Source organism: Paralichthys olivaceus, chromosome 6 (assembly GCF_024713975.1).
Source record: "Paralichthys olivaceus isolate ysfri-2021 chromosome 6, ASM2471397v2, whole genome shotgun sequence".
Lineage (NCBI taxonomy): Eukaryota > Metazoa > Chordata > Actinopteri > Pleuronectiformes > Paralichthyidae > Paralichthys > Paralichthys olivaceus.
Window position 1 is genome coordinate 10,412,289 of NC_091098.1, and position 15,469 is coordinate 10,427,757.

General features: G+C 39.3%; 1 protein-coding gene across 2 annotated transcripts in view; it reads left to right on the top strand.

The window, feature by feature from the left end:
- Positions 1 to 4,553: 4,553 nt before the first annotated feature.
- mgll (monoglyceride lipase) overlaps positions 4,554 to 15,469 on the top strand; it is a 40,579-nt gene continuing 29,663 nt past the window's right edge. Inside the window, exons 1-2 of one of the 2 annotated variants that reach the window (XM_020089411.2) lie at positions 4,554 to 4,860; positions 6,699 to 6,834. In XM_020089411.2, coding sequence (XP_019944970.1) covers positions 6,707 to 6,834 — 128 coding nt within the window. In that variant the 5' untranslated portion in view covers positions 4,554 to 4,860; positions 6,699 to 6,706. Of the gene's footprint in view, positions 4,861 to 6,502; positions 6,835 to 15,469 lie in introns of those variants that run through there. The other variant, XM_069525873.1, reaches the window with a different exon arrangement.

Consider the following 15,469-nt stretch of genomic DNA (forward strand, 5'->3'; position numbering starts at 1 on the left):
TATAAAGATGGACGATGTGGGTGCATCCATCTTGCACTATTGATGTCATGTGGAACCTGAGTCTGCCTAGTAGTGATCATGGTGGTACTGATTTCCCACAGACATAGGGGCTCGACTCTTTCTATGGTAACTAACTGAAACACTTGAACAAGCCTCACTGTGATAGCAAAATGACAAACATTTTTGATTTTGGTCCATGTTCCATCCACGGACATAGAGAATGCAGGATTCATGACAGTCTCTATTGATCAAAACCAGGAAACTGCATCCACACTATGTAAAATAGACTTAACTTAAAAATGCTTGTTGACAGATCACAGAGTGAGCCTCACAACAAGGGTAATACACACTAGAGCTATTTTATATTTGTACCAAAGAAGGTTTCACACAAGATAAACTCATACTTGAAAATTTAAATCTCAAGGCTAGATCTGAAATTACACAGGAAATATTTTCATAACCTGATGACGTGGCCTGTTGCCTCATGACGGTTGTCTGCCTCCACCTGTTGACAGTGTGTTAGACATGGGTTTCACTGATGAGAAACATATGACCACACTGAACACTCAAGAGTATCCCAGTTTTATCCTTGCGGAAGTTGCGCATGATATGAAACACATCAGTGGAAAGGGAAAAAAAAGTGGGTTTTCCTTCTTTTGACGGTGAAATGCCTGAGTCGATGTTCGTCAGCCATCTGGTTCATATTTCACGCCCCTCAAGCCCTATGGCCATTAAAATACCAGACCATCCCAGAGAGTAAACACCTCAAATTATCCACTATTGTTTTTCCCTCTGTTGATGACGCATGGGTTTTTATTTGGTTCTACTTTATATACAAATGTATTTGTGAATCAAGGTGTTCCCTCATATTTTACCAATCATTCCAATTTTAAGGCAAATTGAAATCGTCTGGGGCTGTAAAATAGGGAGAGTTTCAGCTATGAATTAGGAAACCACCAAAACATCTTTAGAGGATATACTGAGGTCAGGACCATTGACCGTGACGGACCATGTTGAGGAATAAAGTCCTCAACAAAAAATAAAAATATTGAAACCCATTACTCCTACGATAGGATAGTGAATTATTTTTTCATCTAAATTAGCTTTAGCTCATGTCTATAGTCACATAGGACTCAGAGATGCCACAAAATGCATTTTTGAACTTTACATGACATTACTTTCTGACTTCTTTGTGATATCACAAGATGCATAATCATTTTGAATATATCTTTGTAATTGCAATTTGTTACCCTGTTTGTGGGCGTACAGGGTCCACAGACAAAGGTTCACAGGCTCTAAATATGACAATATCAATGCACTTAGATAAAAGGTTAATTTTTTTTCTTCAAATTGTTCCTGTAGTTCCTTTCCTGTCTGAATACAGATGGTTTTGAGGTGAAGCATCTTCAGAGGAAGACATCTAGATTTGGTGATGTAACCACAGGAAATTTCCAAATACCTCTGAAAAGATCAGGACTTATGAAAATGTTGTTTTGAATCTTGATTGAATGTTTTCTCCAGTCTCACTGTGACATGTTGTTTCAGTCAGACTCGTCCGTAACTCATACATCTCCACATGAGTTCAGTGGCTCTGTTTACATACCGAGCTGATCTTTGAGATATTTCAGTTCCTCTGCCAGATGAAGCTCATTGTAGTGATCCAAGCTCAGATAATGTAAGATAATGAAGTGCTCATGTTACGTAACACTGCAACATGCTGTCCTTCTGTTGATTGGCTTGAATACTCATGTCTATATAAAAGTGATTATTTAAGCCATCATATCCATCTGTTATACAATGCAGATGTTAAAAACCAGACATGTACTCTATGTTTCACTTACACATTGTAATATATGTAATCTAACTTTTATTTACACTAATTGAATACAATATAAAATGATGCTGTCACCATCAGTCCTAGTTTCAGAAGCCCTTATTTATAAACAGCACACTTTCACTTCAGGAAATTCTTTGAGGTTGATCTTGATTCAGACACTCTCAGAACACATGTACACATCATAAATTCATTTACAAATTCTATCCAGTTTTGAGTCACACATTTAAACCAAAAGAATATTAAGAAGTAAGTTTGTAGCATGTTTACTGTATGTCTCATTGATAAAGAACAGTTTTGTGAGAGCTTGTCGAGAGCTTGCGAGAACTGGGAACTAATTAATTTCCAGGGCTCCACCACAAAGATCTGCAGCCACAACAATCCTCTGTTAAGTAAAACCAGATCTAATGAGTCACTGTTAATGTGAAATGGAACTCATAGTCATGATGAGTTGCAACAAAACAGTTACATTTTAGTAATGAGTACTTTGTTAAAAAATGATCCTCCCATTGTACATGAATTCTCCGTCCAAAATCTACAGCCTCCAGTAAATTCACCAAATATATGACGGCTTATAGTGTTTGCTCACACATGGCCTTCATATGGCCGCAATATGTGTCTTTACAAATGTGTTGTACTTGTTACTGTGTACTCACCACATCGTGTAATACATTCTACATGACTGCATCAAGGTGAGAAGTTGAAACCACTAGAGGTCAGTAACCATAAGATTTTCAGTATCTACAACATGAAGGTAGCTCTGCCAAACCCACATAAAGCCCATTTTCTAATGCTTCTGTGCTTGATTTAAAAGAGTAACTCCTCATAGAATTATTATAGTCACGCATTACCAGTCAACACTGGTTTCTGTATCTCTCTTCTGAAAAAAATGTACCTCTCAATAATGTGTTAAATTCATCAGAAACTGTAAATATGAAATGACAATAGCAATTTTCAAAGATTACAGGCCATGACATTGACAGCACATTTTTCACTGACTCAACATCTGCCCACCTTACTGTCATTACTCCTGCCATGTTAGGCTTATGCTGTAAACCTGTAAAGTGACACATGAACACATATTCCACAAATAAATGCACATACAATGTGACAGTGAGCAAGGCAGCAAGGACAGAGGCTTCCATTCTCCTAAAACGAGCCCAGTTTCAAAATAAAGCCCCAAAAAACAGTATAAGGCAGGTGTTGGGAACCCCTTCTTCTCAAGGGCCTTCTCAATTTTGACACAATCTTTTTAGACCCATAACAATGTGATGGCTTCAACTGTGCCTGATTGATGAAACATCTGAAGTCAAATGGTAGTGATGATGATGCTACTTGCGGCTAGTTTGTCAAATATTTGCTCAGAACTAAACAGACATGTTGAGCTCAACAGCTGGAGGTTGTTGATCGAGCTTTGATCTTATTTCGTGGTTGTCTGACAGATCAGCTTGACCTCCGCAAATTTGAATAGTTCTTATTTCCTTTCATTTAATTTTTAAAATCCTGAAACTTCTTGCCAAATACCCAAATGAGTTTGCAGACATACCAGCATATTCAGATACTCAGGCTTTTACAAACTTTTAAAAACTGCTTATCTTTTCCTTCAGTGTTTTTCAATATCTTGTGTCATATTAGTAATCTGCTCTGTTTGGGTTAATGACGCTTGAGATTGACCTTTTGCATCACTATAGGCACATTCCTGGAAACTGGGAGGACAGGATCTTCAATTACATCACTGATGAAATGTTTCCACCATGTGTTTGTTATGTTCACAGCTGGAAGGGTCCACCCTGAAGTTAGTAAGTAAGTTAGTTCATTAACTATTTGAAGACATTTTCTTTTATTACAAAAAAGTAACTGCAGACATTAGAATTATTTGCATTTTTTTCCACAAAGTAATTGGATCCATGTTGGATGGATCAAATAATCTTATGGCCCTCATAAGGCCAAACTTCCAAGGAGCTATGGCAAATTATTTGTGATGCCCCCTTTTGGCCATTTTTAATACAATTTACAAACTTAGTTTAACTAGACTGATGACATTATGTCCATTTAGTTTTAAATTTGCAAATTTTTAGAATCATGAATTAAACTAAGCTCTATTTCTATAGTTTATTAATCAATATCCTGAAAACCTACTAAGTTATCATCACAATTTTAAACATTGTGGAGAAACACAACGTGTTTCAACATTTGCCTAATTTTGTTTATCTAGCTCATCTTAGATCACAGCAACTTGTGAGGATAAACACACAAAAGCAATTCAGGGCATGAACTAAAACTAACCGCAAGATAAAAATTGGATTGGATCTCAGTTGGAAGTGTGTTTACCACATCTACTAAAAGGTTCCCTGTGGAGTTTTCATATAAACAAACACAAAGTCTGTTTATATTCCCCATAATGTTAAGTTCTAAAATACTGAATGCACCTCCTTCAAAACAATTTTGACTCCTAAAAAAATCTATGCTATAACTAGGTATCACCTGCCTCAGTGATGTGGTAGATCACTAAAAACCCATTTTGGAATATGATGACATGATCTTTAATTTGGGGGAGGAGATATTTTGGCAGGGTGGTGTGTGTGTGTGTGTGTGTGTGTGTGTGTGTGTGTGTGTGTGTGTGTGTGTGTGTGTGTGTGTGTGTGTGTGTGTGTGTGTGAGAGAGAGAGAGAGAGAGAGACAGTGACAGAGGGCAGAGGGACAGAGAGAGGGAGAGAGAGAGAGAGAGAGAGAGAGAGAGAGAGAGAGAGAGACAGTGACAGAGGGCAGAGGGACAGAGAGAGGGAGAGAGAGAGAGAGAGAGAGGAGGGGGTATGTGTGAACATTTAGTTTCTCCTCAAACGTCGCTGACTGCATTCTTCTCTTGGCGGGTGGCGAGAGCAGAGCATCCGAGAGAAAGCGAGAGAGAGAGAGACATACATCCATAAACAGAGAAGGAGAGAGAAGGAGAGAAAGAGAAAGAAAGAGAGCGAGAGAGAGAGAGTCCGAGGAGAAGCTGAAACTTCACTGCAGACGCTCCTGCTCAGGTTGGATCAATCTCTAATATATATTCTTACAATATTCTCATGATACTCTCGTGTGTAAATGACTTGTACAGCAGTGCGTTAGCTTTCATCTTCAGCATCTGTATAATACTCTGTTTATTTGGGTTTTTTATTCAGTATACCTTGTACTTTTAAACTGTTATTCGCACATGTAGCATTTTCTCTGCATTTCTCCATTCACCTTTTTCCGTATATATTACCTGCAGGTCATATTATAGCGCGTGTTTCTATATAGAGCTACTGGCATCGATACCAACAGCCAAAGCGCATGAATTGATTCTTTTACCACTTGCGTTGCGATCGTTTGCTTGTTATTTTACATGCAAGTGAACCAGCAGCATCCTTATGTCCTCACTCTTCCCCCCCTGTGTGTGACGGTGGAAATGTGTGTTTGCAGCAGAGTAGAGATAAAAACAACAACGCGAGGTTTTTGCGCGCACACACATGGCACCGCAGCAGGTTCCAGTGATGGTTCACTCCTCGTGCAGCCTATTCAAGTTCTGTGAAAACGGCTTGTTTTTGCACGTGTGATGCACATTATCCAGAGGTATTCGCTGGCTCCCTTGTGTACCATATTTCATCTAAGTGCACACAATAACAAATGCACCGTGGAGGGTTGGACATCGATCAGAACGATGATGTGCACGGTGCCATTGCTGACTATCGTGAGTCCTAATGATGCAAATACATAACAGCGGTATCCACAAGGTGGATGTTCCAAGCAGGAACCAATTAAGAGATACAGGTAGACTATAAATATTAAAATGCCAGTTTGAAGGTTGCATGTCAGGTCACCAAACCTGAAAGGTGACACCACTCGAGTACTATTTTTACTTGGGGCGATGTCCCTGGCAGTACACACACACACACACACACTGCCCTCTCCATTGTAATGCAGCACATGCTTTTCACAACATGATCCTGTATCCAGCATGAAGGACCAGAAAAAGGCTTTCATGTGCAATGCAGGAGGGGAACGAGAAAAGCAGCTATTCATGCTTTTTGGTCCTTGGGGAAAAAAGAGAAAGACTAAAATAAGAGGGTATTAAACAGTAAGATGTTTTACAAGAAACCTACACAGATACTGGACATTTTTATTATCTGATCTTTTATCTTTACCATTTAATTACAAGTCTTTTTATCATTGGCTCTATCATCCCTTTTATGATGCATTTTTATATTTTATTTCATAATTCACTTGCAAAGATTGTTTTTTCTGTTCTTAATGTCGTCTACAGAGTAGAAGCATGTGGTGTACAGCCTCAGCCTGTGAAGTGAATAATGTGTGAAGTGATGGATTATTATTATTATTGGCTCTATGATTCCTATGACAACCCAAGAGACTATAGACAGTATTGCACTCATAAGTGTCGCAATTATATGTGTGGTCATAGCAATGAAGCTAATGATTTGAGAGAGAGAGAGAGAGAAAGAGAGAGAGAGAGAGAATGTGTAGAGTGGGGGTTGAGAGAGACAGAGAGAGAGAGTGGTAGAGAGAGCTTGTAAAAAGCTGAGCATGTATGGTTTCGTGACGTAACGCTCTGACAACGCTGCCTGTGTGTGTGTGTGTGTGTGTGTGTGTGTGTGTGTGTGTGTGTGTGTGTGTGTGTGTGTGTGTGTGTGTGTGTGTGTGTGTGTGGCTCAGGATTAGATCCGTCACATGTCAGCTCCCTCACTGTGTCATGTCAGGCCGATGCTCAGTAAATCAGTAGAAGTGATGAACGCAGTGACAGCCGCCACCTGCCTGCTCGCTGCCGGCTTGGGTTGCTTCCTCTACGGCAGTGATGTGCTCTTATCGCTGCTCCGTGTCTCCGTTGCAGAGCCCTCCATGCCGGAGCCGGGAGCTTCTCCGCGGCGGAGCCCGCAGGGAGTCCCTTACACCGACCTGCAGCACATCGTCAACGCCGACGGACTGCACCTGTTCTGCCGCTACTGGGAGCCCGCCGGCCCGCCCAGGTTAGTGGACGACGGAGCACTATAGTCTGTTGTACTGTGTGCGTGCGCACATGTCTGTCTATAGTTATGAGGAACCATTTTGCCTTAATACCATCATTGTGAGGACATTCTGGTCGGTCCTCACTTCTCCATAGGGTTGTCTGTGGGTGAAGACTTGGTTTCAGGGTTTAATGTTTACTTAGGGTTAGACATTTAGTTGTGATGGGTGGCTGCAGCGTGTTTACCCCTGTGGACTCAAACACTTAACCCACACCTCCATCTGCTTAGTGGTGAGTAGATAATGAGTGCATTTTCATTTTTGGGTGAACTATCCCTTTAAGGTAAGGGTAAGGGGCTATGGAATGCATTATGCCAATGAGTGTCCTCACAACTACTGAGAGTCAAGTGTGTGTGTGACGTGGGAACCTACACAGACACATTATGGGGACTTGTCTGTAAATCATTACATTATAGTGAAGACAATGTTTTAAGGTTTGGTTAAAGTTAAGGTTAGGTTAGGTTTAGATTAAGGTTTAGGTTAAGGTTTAGATTAAGGTTAGGTTAGGTTAGGTTTAGGTTAAGGTTTAGATTAAGGTTTAGATTAAGGTTTAGGTTAAGGTTTAGATTAAGGTTTAGGTTAGGTTTAGTTTAAGGTTAGTGTAAGTGATTGGTTTAGGCAAGTAGTAGTAGTAGTGGGTAAGGTTAGGGTTAGTCTCCATGAAATCGTTCTAAATTGAATGTGACTGGTGTGTGTGATCATGGTATTACTTAGGGAACCTAAATCTGTTTACACCGTCACATTACTGGGACTTCCATATGGAGACTAAAAGCAAGTCCCCATAATATACATCATTAAATTTTTAAGGAAAAGACATGTTTTAAGGTTACAGTTAAGGTTATGTTTAGGTTAAGATTAGGATTAGGTTAGACAAGTAGTAACTGCTCCAGGAAATCATTGAAATGTGCGTAATGTCCTCTGTTATGTAGATGAAACTGTGTTTGTTGGTGTGTGTCAATGAAGACATTTGGGTTAATTTGAGTTGATGTTTGAAATGATTGTTCTTTGCTGTCGGGGGAAAGTAATCCTGTTCACATGGTTGGTTTAAATGTTGGAGTCACATGAGGAGCTCAACTTTGTTAATGGCTCCTGTTGGCTCTGTTAATCTTTAGACATGTGTGTCTGCGGTTCAGCTGTAATTAAAGCACACAGTGTATATCGGAGAGCCAGGACAAAAGTTTATTTAAAATGTAGAAATACAAGACAAATGCTGATTTTCATTCAACTCATTCATTCAAATGTGTGCCCTATCACTGCCAGCTGCTGTTTAATTTGCATTATGTGTAACCAGGAGCTGACAATTAAAATGTTCCACTTCAGGATGTGCTAAATAATCTGCCAGAGGATCATATGTTTGGCTGCATGAAACAAAAAACACTTGTCATTCAAAAAGAATTCAAGCCTGACTGAATTTACGCTTTGTGATCAATAACAGCTTTAAAATCCACTGAAGTATGTATTCACAATTGACGTTCAAATGTTTATTGCAACAGTAGAGCAGGTTAGTGTTTAGCGTCTAGGCCTCCGACTTAGTCACTCCCCCTGATATGATTACATAGATATGATGGTAGTGATGAGGAAATACTTGTTTAATGATCTACACTGTATTTATCATTTATCTATAGGTTACCTATTATAGTATTAGGTTAATGTCTGTGTAGTTGGGTTGTACAGTATTATGACAGGGTATTTTAAATTTTGGATGAAGTGTGTATGGCTCAAACCACCAACTTTTAATTTGCAAGATGCAGGTTAGCATTTCAGAATCACATTTGTTTGGGTTTTTCAGTGTTCAATTCATTAAAAATTGTTTACATTAGTATGCAGCATGTTGTGTGCTGTGCGTGCTGAAGCGTTCAGGTAGCCTATATCAGACATGTATGTTACTCTTGTTCTCATAGTAATCTGCCTGGTCAGTGTCATACCTTTCCTATGAGAGAATAAATCCAGCAGTGTGTGCAAATCCAAGTTTTCCGATGTTTTCAAACTCTCCAGCTCCACAATCAGCATTTATCGTCTTCTACTCTTGTCACATTTAAATTCACCTCCCAACATTATTTGTTGTATTAGTTTATTCATTATTTTAATCCTCATTTGGGGACGGCTATAAGAATGACTGAAAAGAAACCTGTTAAAGTTCCACAAGCTCTAACTCAGTAACCCAGAAGTTGCAGAAGTTTGACCTGTTTCTATGCATATAACAACACATCACCCTCACATAATGGGAGCTAATTGTAAGTCATATTAAAGCCCGGTCTGACCTCTTATTCAAGAAAACAGTTTACTGAAGAAGAAAGTCAAACCAGAAAGACATCATCGGGTCAAAAAGAGGCAAGAAAACAACATCAGGAAAGCAAAATGAAACTGGATCAGTCTGTGGTAGCCTGTAGTAAATCTTTAGTCTCATTCAATCACCCAAGCTCATTTAAAACATCATAATTATGTTAATCTCTTCGCAGTGGCAACCAACAGATGCACCAGTGACTCATTTTGGGTCATGACCCCATTAGGAAAAAACAAAACACAGAGCAGTTACTCGTTTAACTCGTTAAGTAAGTTAAAACCTAGCCTACTTTATCTGCTGTGAACTGACAGGTTATAACTGTCTTTTCATATTAGGATGAAAAGAACACAACACAAACAAAAAAATAAATACAATTTAAGAATGTTTAAATCTTTTTTAATATTGCTTGAAATCAAAGACCTTACCTAACTCTGAGTAAACACGTTTACGTCCATCAGACTCCATCTTCTTGATCCCCATTGTCCTGAGTTTGAAAGACACACGGTGCAGTTTGTTTTCCAGCCACTGGCTTTAACCACTACAAGTGCTTGTCATTTGAAATTAAACATTTCCCCATGATCATAAACGAGCTAGCAGGCTGGTAGAGAGGCATTAGTTTAACAAATAAACATAACCAGCAACATACTAACAACACAACACTTATCAGAAGCAATAAGTAGAGACGTGCCTACGAAATGAAAACCCATCCAATCTGAATTCAAGACAGTTAATACTTTTTAAGGACCTGCGGCCGCCCTGTGCTTAAAAGTGCTAATTGTACGTTTTGTCTGGTCTATTGGCTGGGCTCAGTGGTGATGTTTGTTGCTTGCTAAGACCCTTCAGCCATCATTGCATTTGTAAGACCAGAGCTTACAAGGCCCCCAAGTGCCGGAACCCCCTTCCCTGCTCACAGTGGACAGGGTACATGTCTGTTTTCAGCCAGAATGATTGATTATATGAAAGCCAATAACAGCATATTACTGGAAGAAGATAGTCATCGTTTTTTTCAATGAACTGTGTTTGTCGTCACCTAAGCCTCGTGGGTTGAAAACTTTAACTAGAATGGCATAGAGATCACACCTTCGCCAAGGCCCAACGGTCTCATTTAAATCTTCTAGAGCCAGCCATTTATTTAGATCAGTCCCCTAAACATGCCTGATTTAGTTAATCAAGATCCATGAATTATTGAGATCAAATGAAAAACAATGTAAAAGAAAGTGACTGGAGCTGCCCCCTGGTCCTCATCCTCATTACTATTGAATGGGTTCTTTCCCGACTCATACCAGATCTTTCCACCACGTTTTGTGGTTATTCAGTAGTTTTTGTGTAATCCTACTAACTAACAGACAGACAAATGAAAACAGAACGTCCTGCACGGAGGTAATAAACAAAAACAAGCAAACCTGAAGCTAGGTAAAGTCAGACAGAGAGAAAACTGCTGTGGAGAGAAGTGCCAAACTGCAATGAACGTCACATGACAATAATCATACCTTGGGATACTTTTCTGAAAGAAAACTTTAGATTGTTTTGATTGATGGACCAAGTTAATATTAATGATTGAGGAATGGAAAAAAACGTCAAAGACTGGCAGTCACCACCATTTAGCTGGAAACTGTGGAGTGTCTAAGCGATACAATATATGTTTACCATGTCAATATTGAAAAACCTTTTAGTAATTACACCTTTGTTTGTGTTGCAACACAACTTCACAGTATAAACTGGTTTTAGCCGACCTGGTAGGTTTTAAGACGTTTGTTTGTTAGTGGCTGTGTTTATAATTAGCACTTTTAAGGAGCTCACAAGGAAAAAGACGATGAAAATGTTTTCCCCCACATTTCTTTTTGAAAAAAACAATTTTCCAAACACAAGGAAATGCTGGTTATCAAGTGCCAACATCTGCCTCCTCACACCCATAAACCCTTGTGTTTTGGAGTTGTTCCTTGCTGTTGACTGGCATTATATCGTCAAACCTAATGAACAGCATCAGATTTAGTTTGTAAAATCCTGAGATTGTGACTTATCAGGCATTCTGGTGTGTGTGAAAGAGTGTGAGTGGCACTGTTGTCTCTTAACCAGAGAGATACTCAACTAGTCTAGTTTTATAGAGAAAAAAAGCATGTTTATTAGTGGTATCTGCTGTCGGAGGCCCTGTGACTATACTTCTCCAGCATGCCTTAAGCCAGAGAATGTAACTGAACACAGATGTCACACTTCAACCTCGCTTCAAAACCACATTGTTACTGTAAACGCAGGAGGAGAGCACAGATGGGAAGAGATGTGACAGAAGCTGTAGGCCCACAAAACATCTGGAGTCAAGATATGACTCATTAAACCACACAGGAGGCTCAGATCTTGGGCAGAACGTTAACGGACACTGTATCTGTGCCTCTGCTGAGTAATTGCTCCATAAACTGTGGCTAATAGTTTATGATAGTGTGCACATTTATTCTGCACTCATGCTGGATTTCTGTGTATACTTGACTGCAGATGAAAGTTACAATCTGTGGAACTGAGCTTCTGTGCCTGATGTTCTCTTGCCAGCTCTTAATAATGCGTAACAAACATCTGACCTTATTATTGCCCACTAATGGTGGCCTAAGACTCATAACTGTCATAGAGAAGCCCTTTCCCAGAATTTTGCCCACCCACACTTCCATATCAAAGGAATAATTCACTGCTGGATGGATGGCCCTCTAGTAAAACTCGTCTATCTATGCAGCTGAAAGGTGGAAAAAAAAGTTGGCACAACATAAGAAAACAGAGAAAATAAGCTGTGGTATTCCCTTTCCCCCAAAAGCTAGGGATACATCAACTCCCAGAATGCACTGGGCTCTCGTCTCCTATTGGATGCTACCGCTATCCCCCTCCATCACTATCCTCACAGTCTCTAGTTGTGGCCTCTTCCTCCTCCATACTCTGTAGTTCTTCAATGTATTCAGCCTCATTTAATACATTCTGAATATACCTTTATTCCATATGCATCTGATTATTGTCATTTAGGTGTTGTTCTAACAATTTTATCAGGATGTGTTGATTCGGCTCCCCCTTCCCTCTCTCAGTTTGACTGTTCAATAGAAATGGAAGTGCATGTTGTAAGTTCAAGTACATATAGATCGAGAGCTGGCAAAAGTCTGCCAGTGACATCATCATCTGATGGAATATATATCAGTCCAAGCATCACGGTGGTAAATTAAACACAGTTCATCTTCATATAAGTGGGTTGAAAATCATCAAAGTTCCCATCTACTGTATGTATGCACATCGTACCTGCTAAAGCTTCAACCCTCTCACTCCTCTCAGTCCTGGAGAGTTTTGCTTTTCCTTTCAAAAGCACCATTGAAACAAATAACCAGGTGCTGGTGATTCTTGTCCTGCAAATCATGTATTTTGGAAGTCAAAGTCTGAATAGCTACAGGCTTGAAATAGCTGCAGATCTCGATGTGCTGAAACAGTTTTATAGCTGAGGCTTTGGATCGCTTATATAAGAGCTTTTTCACTGGAAGCCAGACAGTGACTATGCTAAAAGTGCATGCAGTCATGGTACAGTGGGACATGCGTCAAGAGTCCATGACATCATGATGTTAGTCAACCAGCGGGTTTTCAAGGCTGATGACCATTTTTTGTTTATTGATGCTGCAGATATTTTGTGTCTCATTTGTGTGTAGTGAACCTGAATTATAAAATCTTATTGCTCCACAATGTGAGAATTATTCTGGTCCTCTAAAATACACACACATCACAGTGGAAATTCTTTCAGCTGAGCCACCAGCTCTCACTGATGGGTTGAGGAAGGTTTAATACAGGTTTTTATAGGGTGACAAAACAGAAGCTATTTATTCAAATCACCTCCTCACTTACATCATATTGCTAATGTTGAGGGTTCTGTAATGTACACTGATTCACTAGTCTTAACATGTCTTTTTTGTTTCATGTATTAAATTGTTATGGTCCTGGGTGATCAGCATCTTCCACTACCATATTAATACATTAAAAAAGTTAGAAAGTAACCAGATTTTAAAACAGCTGAACTCAAATCAAACACTCCTGTTGTCTATTGTACATTCTTTGCTTAAGTTACACACTTTCTGTTTCAACATAAACTGTGATGTTTAACAATAAAAGAGCATTGGACTCGTTGAACTGGATGATGGAATCTCCAGACTCACAGTACCCACTCACAGCAGCAGTCAGATTAGTGATTCAACACAATGTGACACAGTGTGTCAGAGCCAAATTTATGAAATCAGAAGCCGTGTAGCTGCAGCAACACTAGAGGTTTATACCATCACTATGAGCATTTAACTTGCAAAGTGATTATAGCCACTGGTATGAAGTAGTGCAGTGGCATTTTTTTAGGCCTGTGGTGATGCTGGTTGCAGCTTTCTTGATGAAACATGTAAAAATGACAGTAATAGAGCTGAGCAAGTAAAGACTCACTGTAGAACCCTGACGCTGCACCACTACCACTGCTGCACAACGAGCTGTTCACCTGTTTATTCAAAGTTCAGTGAAGCTCGACTCAGAACTGGAGAATCAGCTGATGTTGCCGTTGTTTGTTTTTTTTATTCGAAGTTTATTCATTGAAGGTATTGCTTGTCCAAATCGCACAACAGTCACTGACAGACAGGTTATGCATATTAGATAGGAAGTGGAAGCTGTGGATGGTTTTAAAATGTTAAAATGCAAGTTTCAAAAGAATCTGTGTCATTGAAATACTTTTATCCAAAGATGAATACGTTTTATGTTTATTGCTTATATCTGAAGAAAAAACAAGAACGTTTAACTTTTATGATAAGAGGAGTTTCATATCAGCTGCTGCGGCAGCTGGTGCAGTGATAAGCTCCAACGATCAAAGAAAACTCCAGACAGCTGATTCACAGTTTGACAGTTAATTCAAACAGCAGCCTGCAGGGAGATAAACTCTGAACACAAATGTTTTTAAAGTAAACTAAGCATTGAATTTATGGACGTGTGACAATATAACAACTTCACATTGTCATTATCACATTGGCTGAGTCTTGTGTGTTTGTGAATATTCATAAAGATGTGAGCACAAGGTTGCATCAAATTGTTATTTTATTAATTTAACTGACGGATGATTATTATCTTGCTGGAGTGCAGTACTTTATAAAAGTTAACGTCTGTTGTGTTAGCAAAGGAGATTACACAATTCAGCTTAGTAGTTTGACGGTTAATGACTCAGCTTCCTTATTGTGTGGAGTGTTTGTTGAACCACCAATGCTCTTCTTCTCTCTTTATGACAAGTGTGATATGCGGTGTAGAAGCATTGGCACAGTTGGATAACTGTATTTGGTTTTTACATTAATGTTATGCTATATGACTGACCTCAGCAGAAATCCAAACATTACCCCACCATCTTTGTCTATTTTACTAAACTTTTTTTTTTTTTTTTAGTTTAAATTTTTTAACTGCCTGATGCTTTTGGAAATCAGTGAAATCTGAGCTGTGGGGCCAAAAGATGACACGGTGGCCACTTTGTAAAGCTGCCTTTTTATCCAAAGTTATCCAATGTTAAGAATCTGGTAGATGAATGATAGAACAGGTTCACATAAGCAGTTGAATGTAGGTGATAGATCAAAACACTAAAACAAATACAGACTGGACATACTTGTGAGTGACCTACAAGGACAGTTATGTCATCTACAAAGATCAGTAACTTTGTAAGCTCAAATAACTGAGATATATTGAGTGCAAAACGTCAGTGTCACCTTCCTGGTATTGATTTTTGGGGTCACTCTCTTGCTGCACACTATCTGTCCAAATGTCTCCCTTTCCAAATGTTACTTTAAAAGCGAAACTCTACATGATTCATTGGATGATTGATTTTGGTGTTTGTTTTGGAAGGCAGTCACTGATCACTTTTAACGTGAACTTCAGTTTTAGTTTTCACATGCTACTGTTTTGTGGAATAGGCATTGGACTTTGAAGATTTCTCAATGAATACAAGCTTATGTCAATGTTGCATTAGGCAAATAGGACATGGATCAGTGTACAATGGGGTCAAAGATCACAGGAAACAAGAAGTAGGTGAAAGGTGGAGAGACAGAGCAGCAGCAACCACTGACTGGGGCTGTAAACCCACATGGAGACCTGCTAACCAGCCAATCAATTTATTTTTTACACAAATAACATGGCACATGTCTTTCTATACAACTGACAGACAGCCTGTGTATGGGTCACGTTGCAGACAATGTTTTGTTTTCGCTGATGTTGTCTGGATTAGTTTCCTTCCCTCTTTGTGTTTGTATAGTATTTAATGTCCCAGCAGCTCATCAGCAGAGGACGCTTTACAA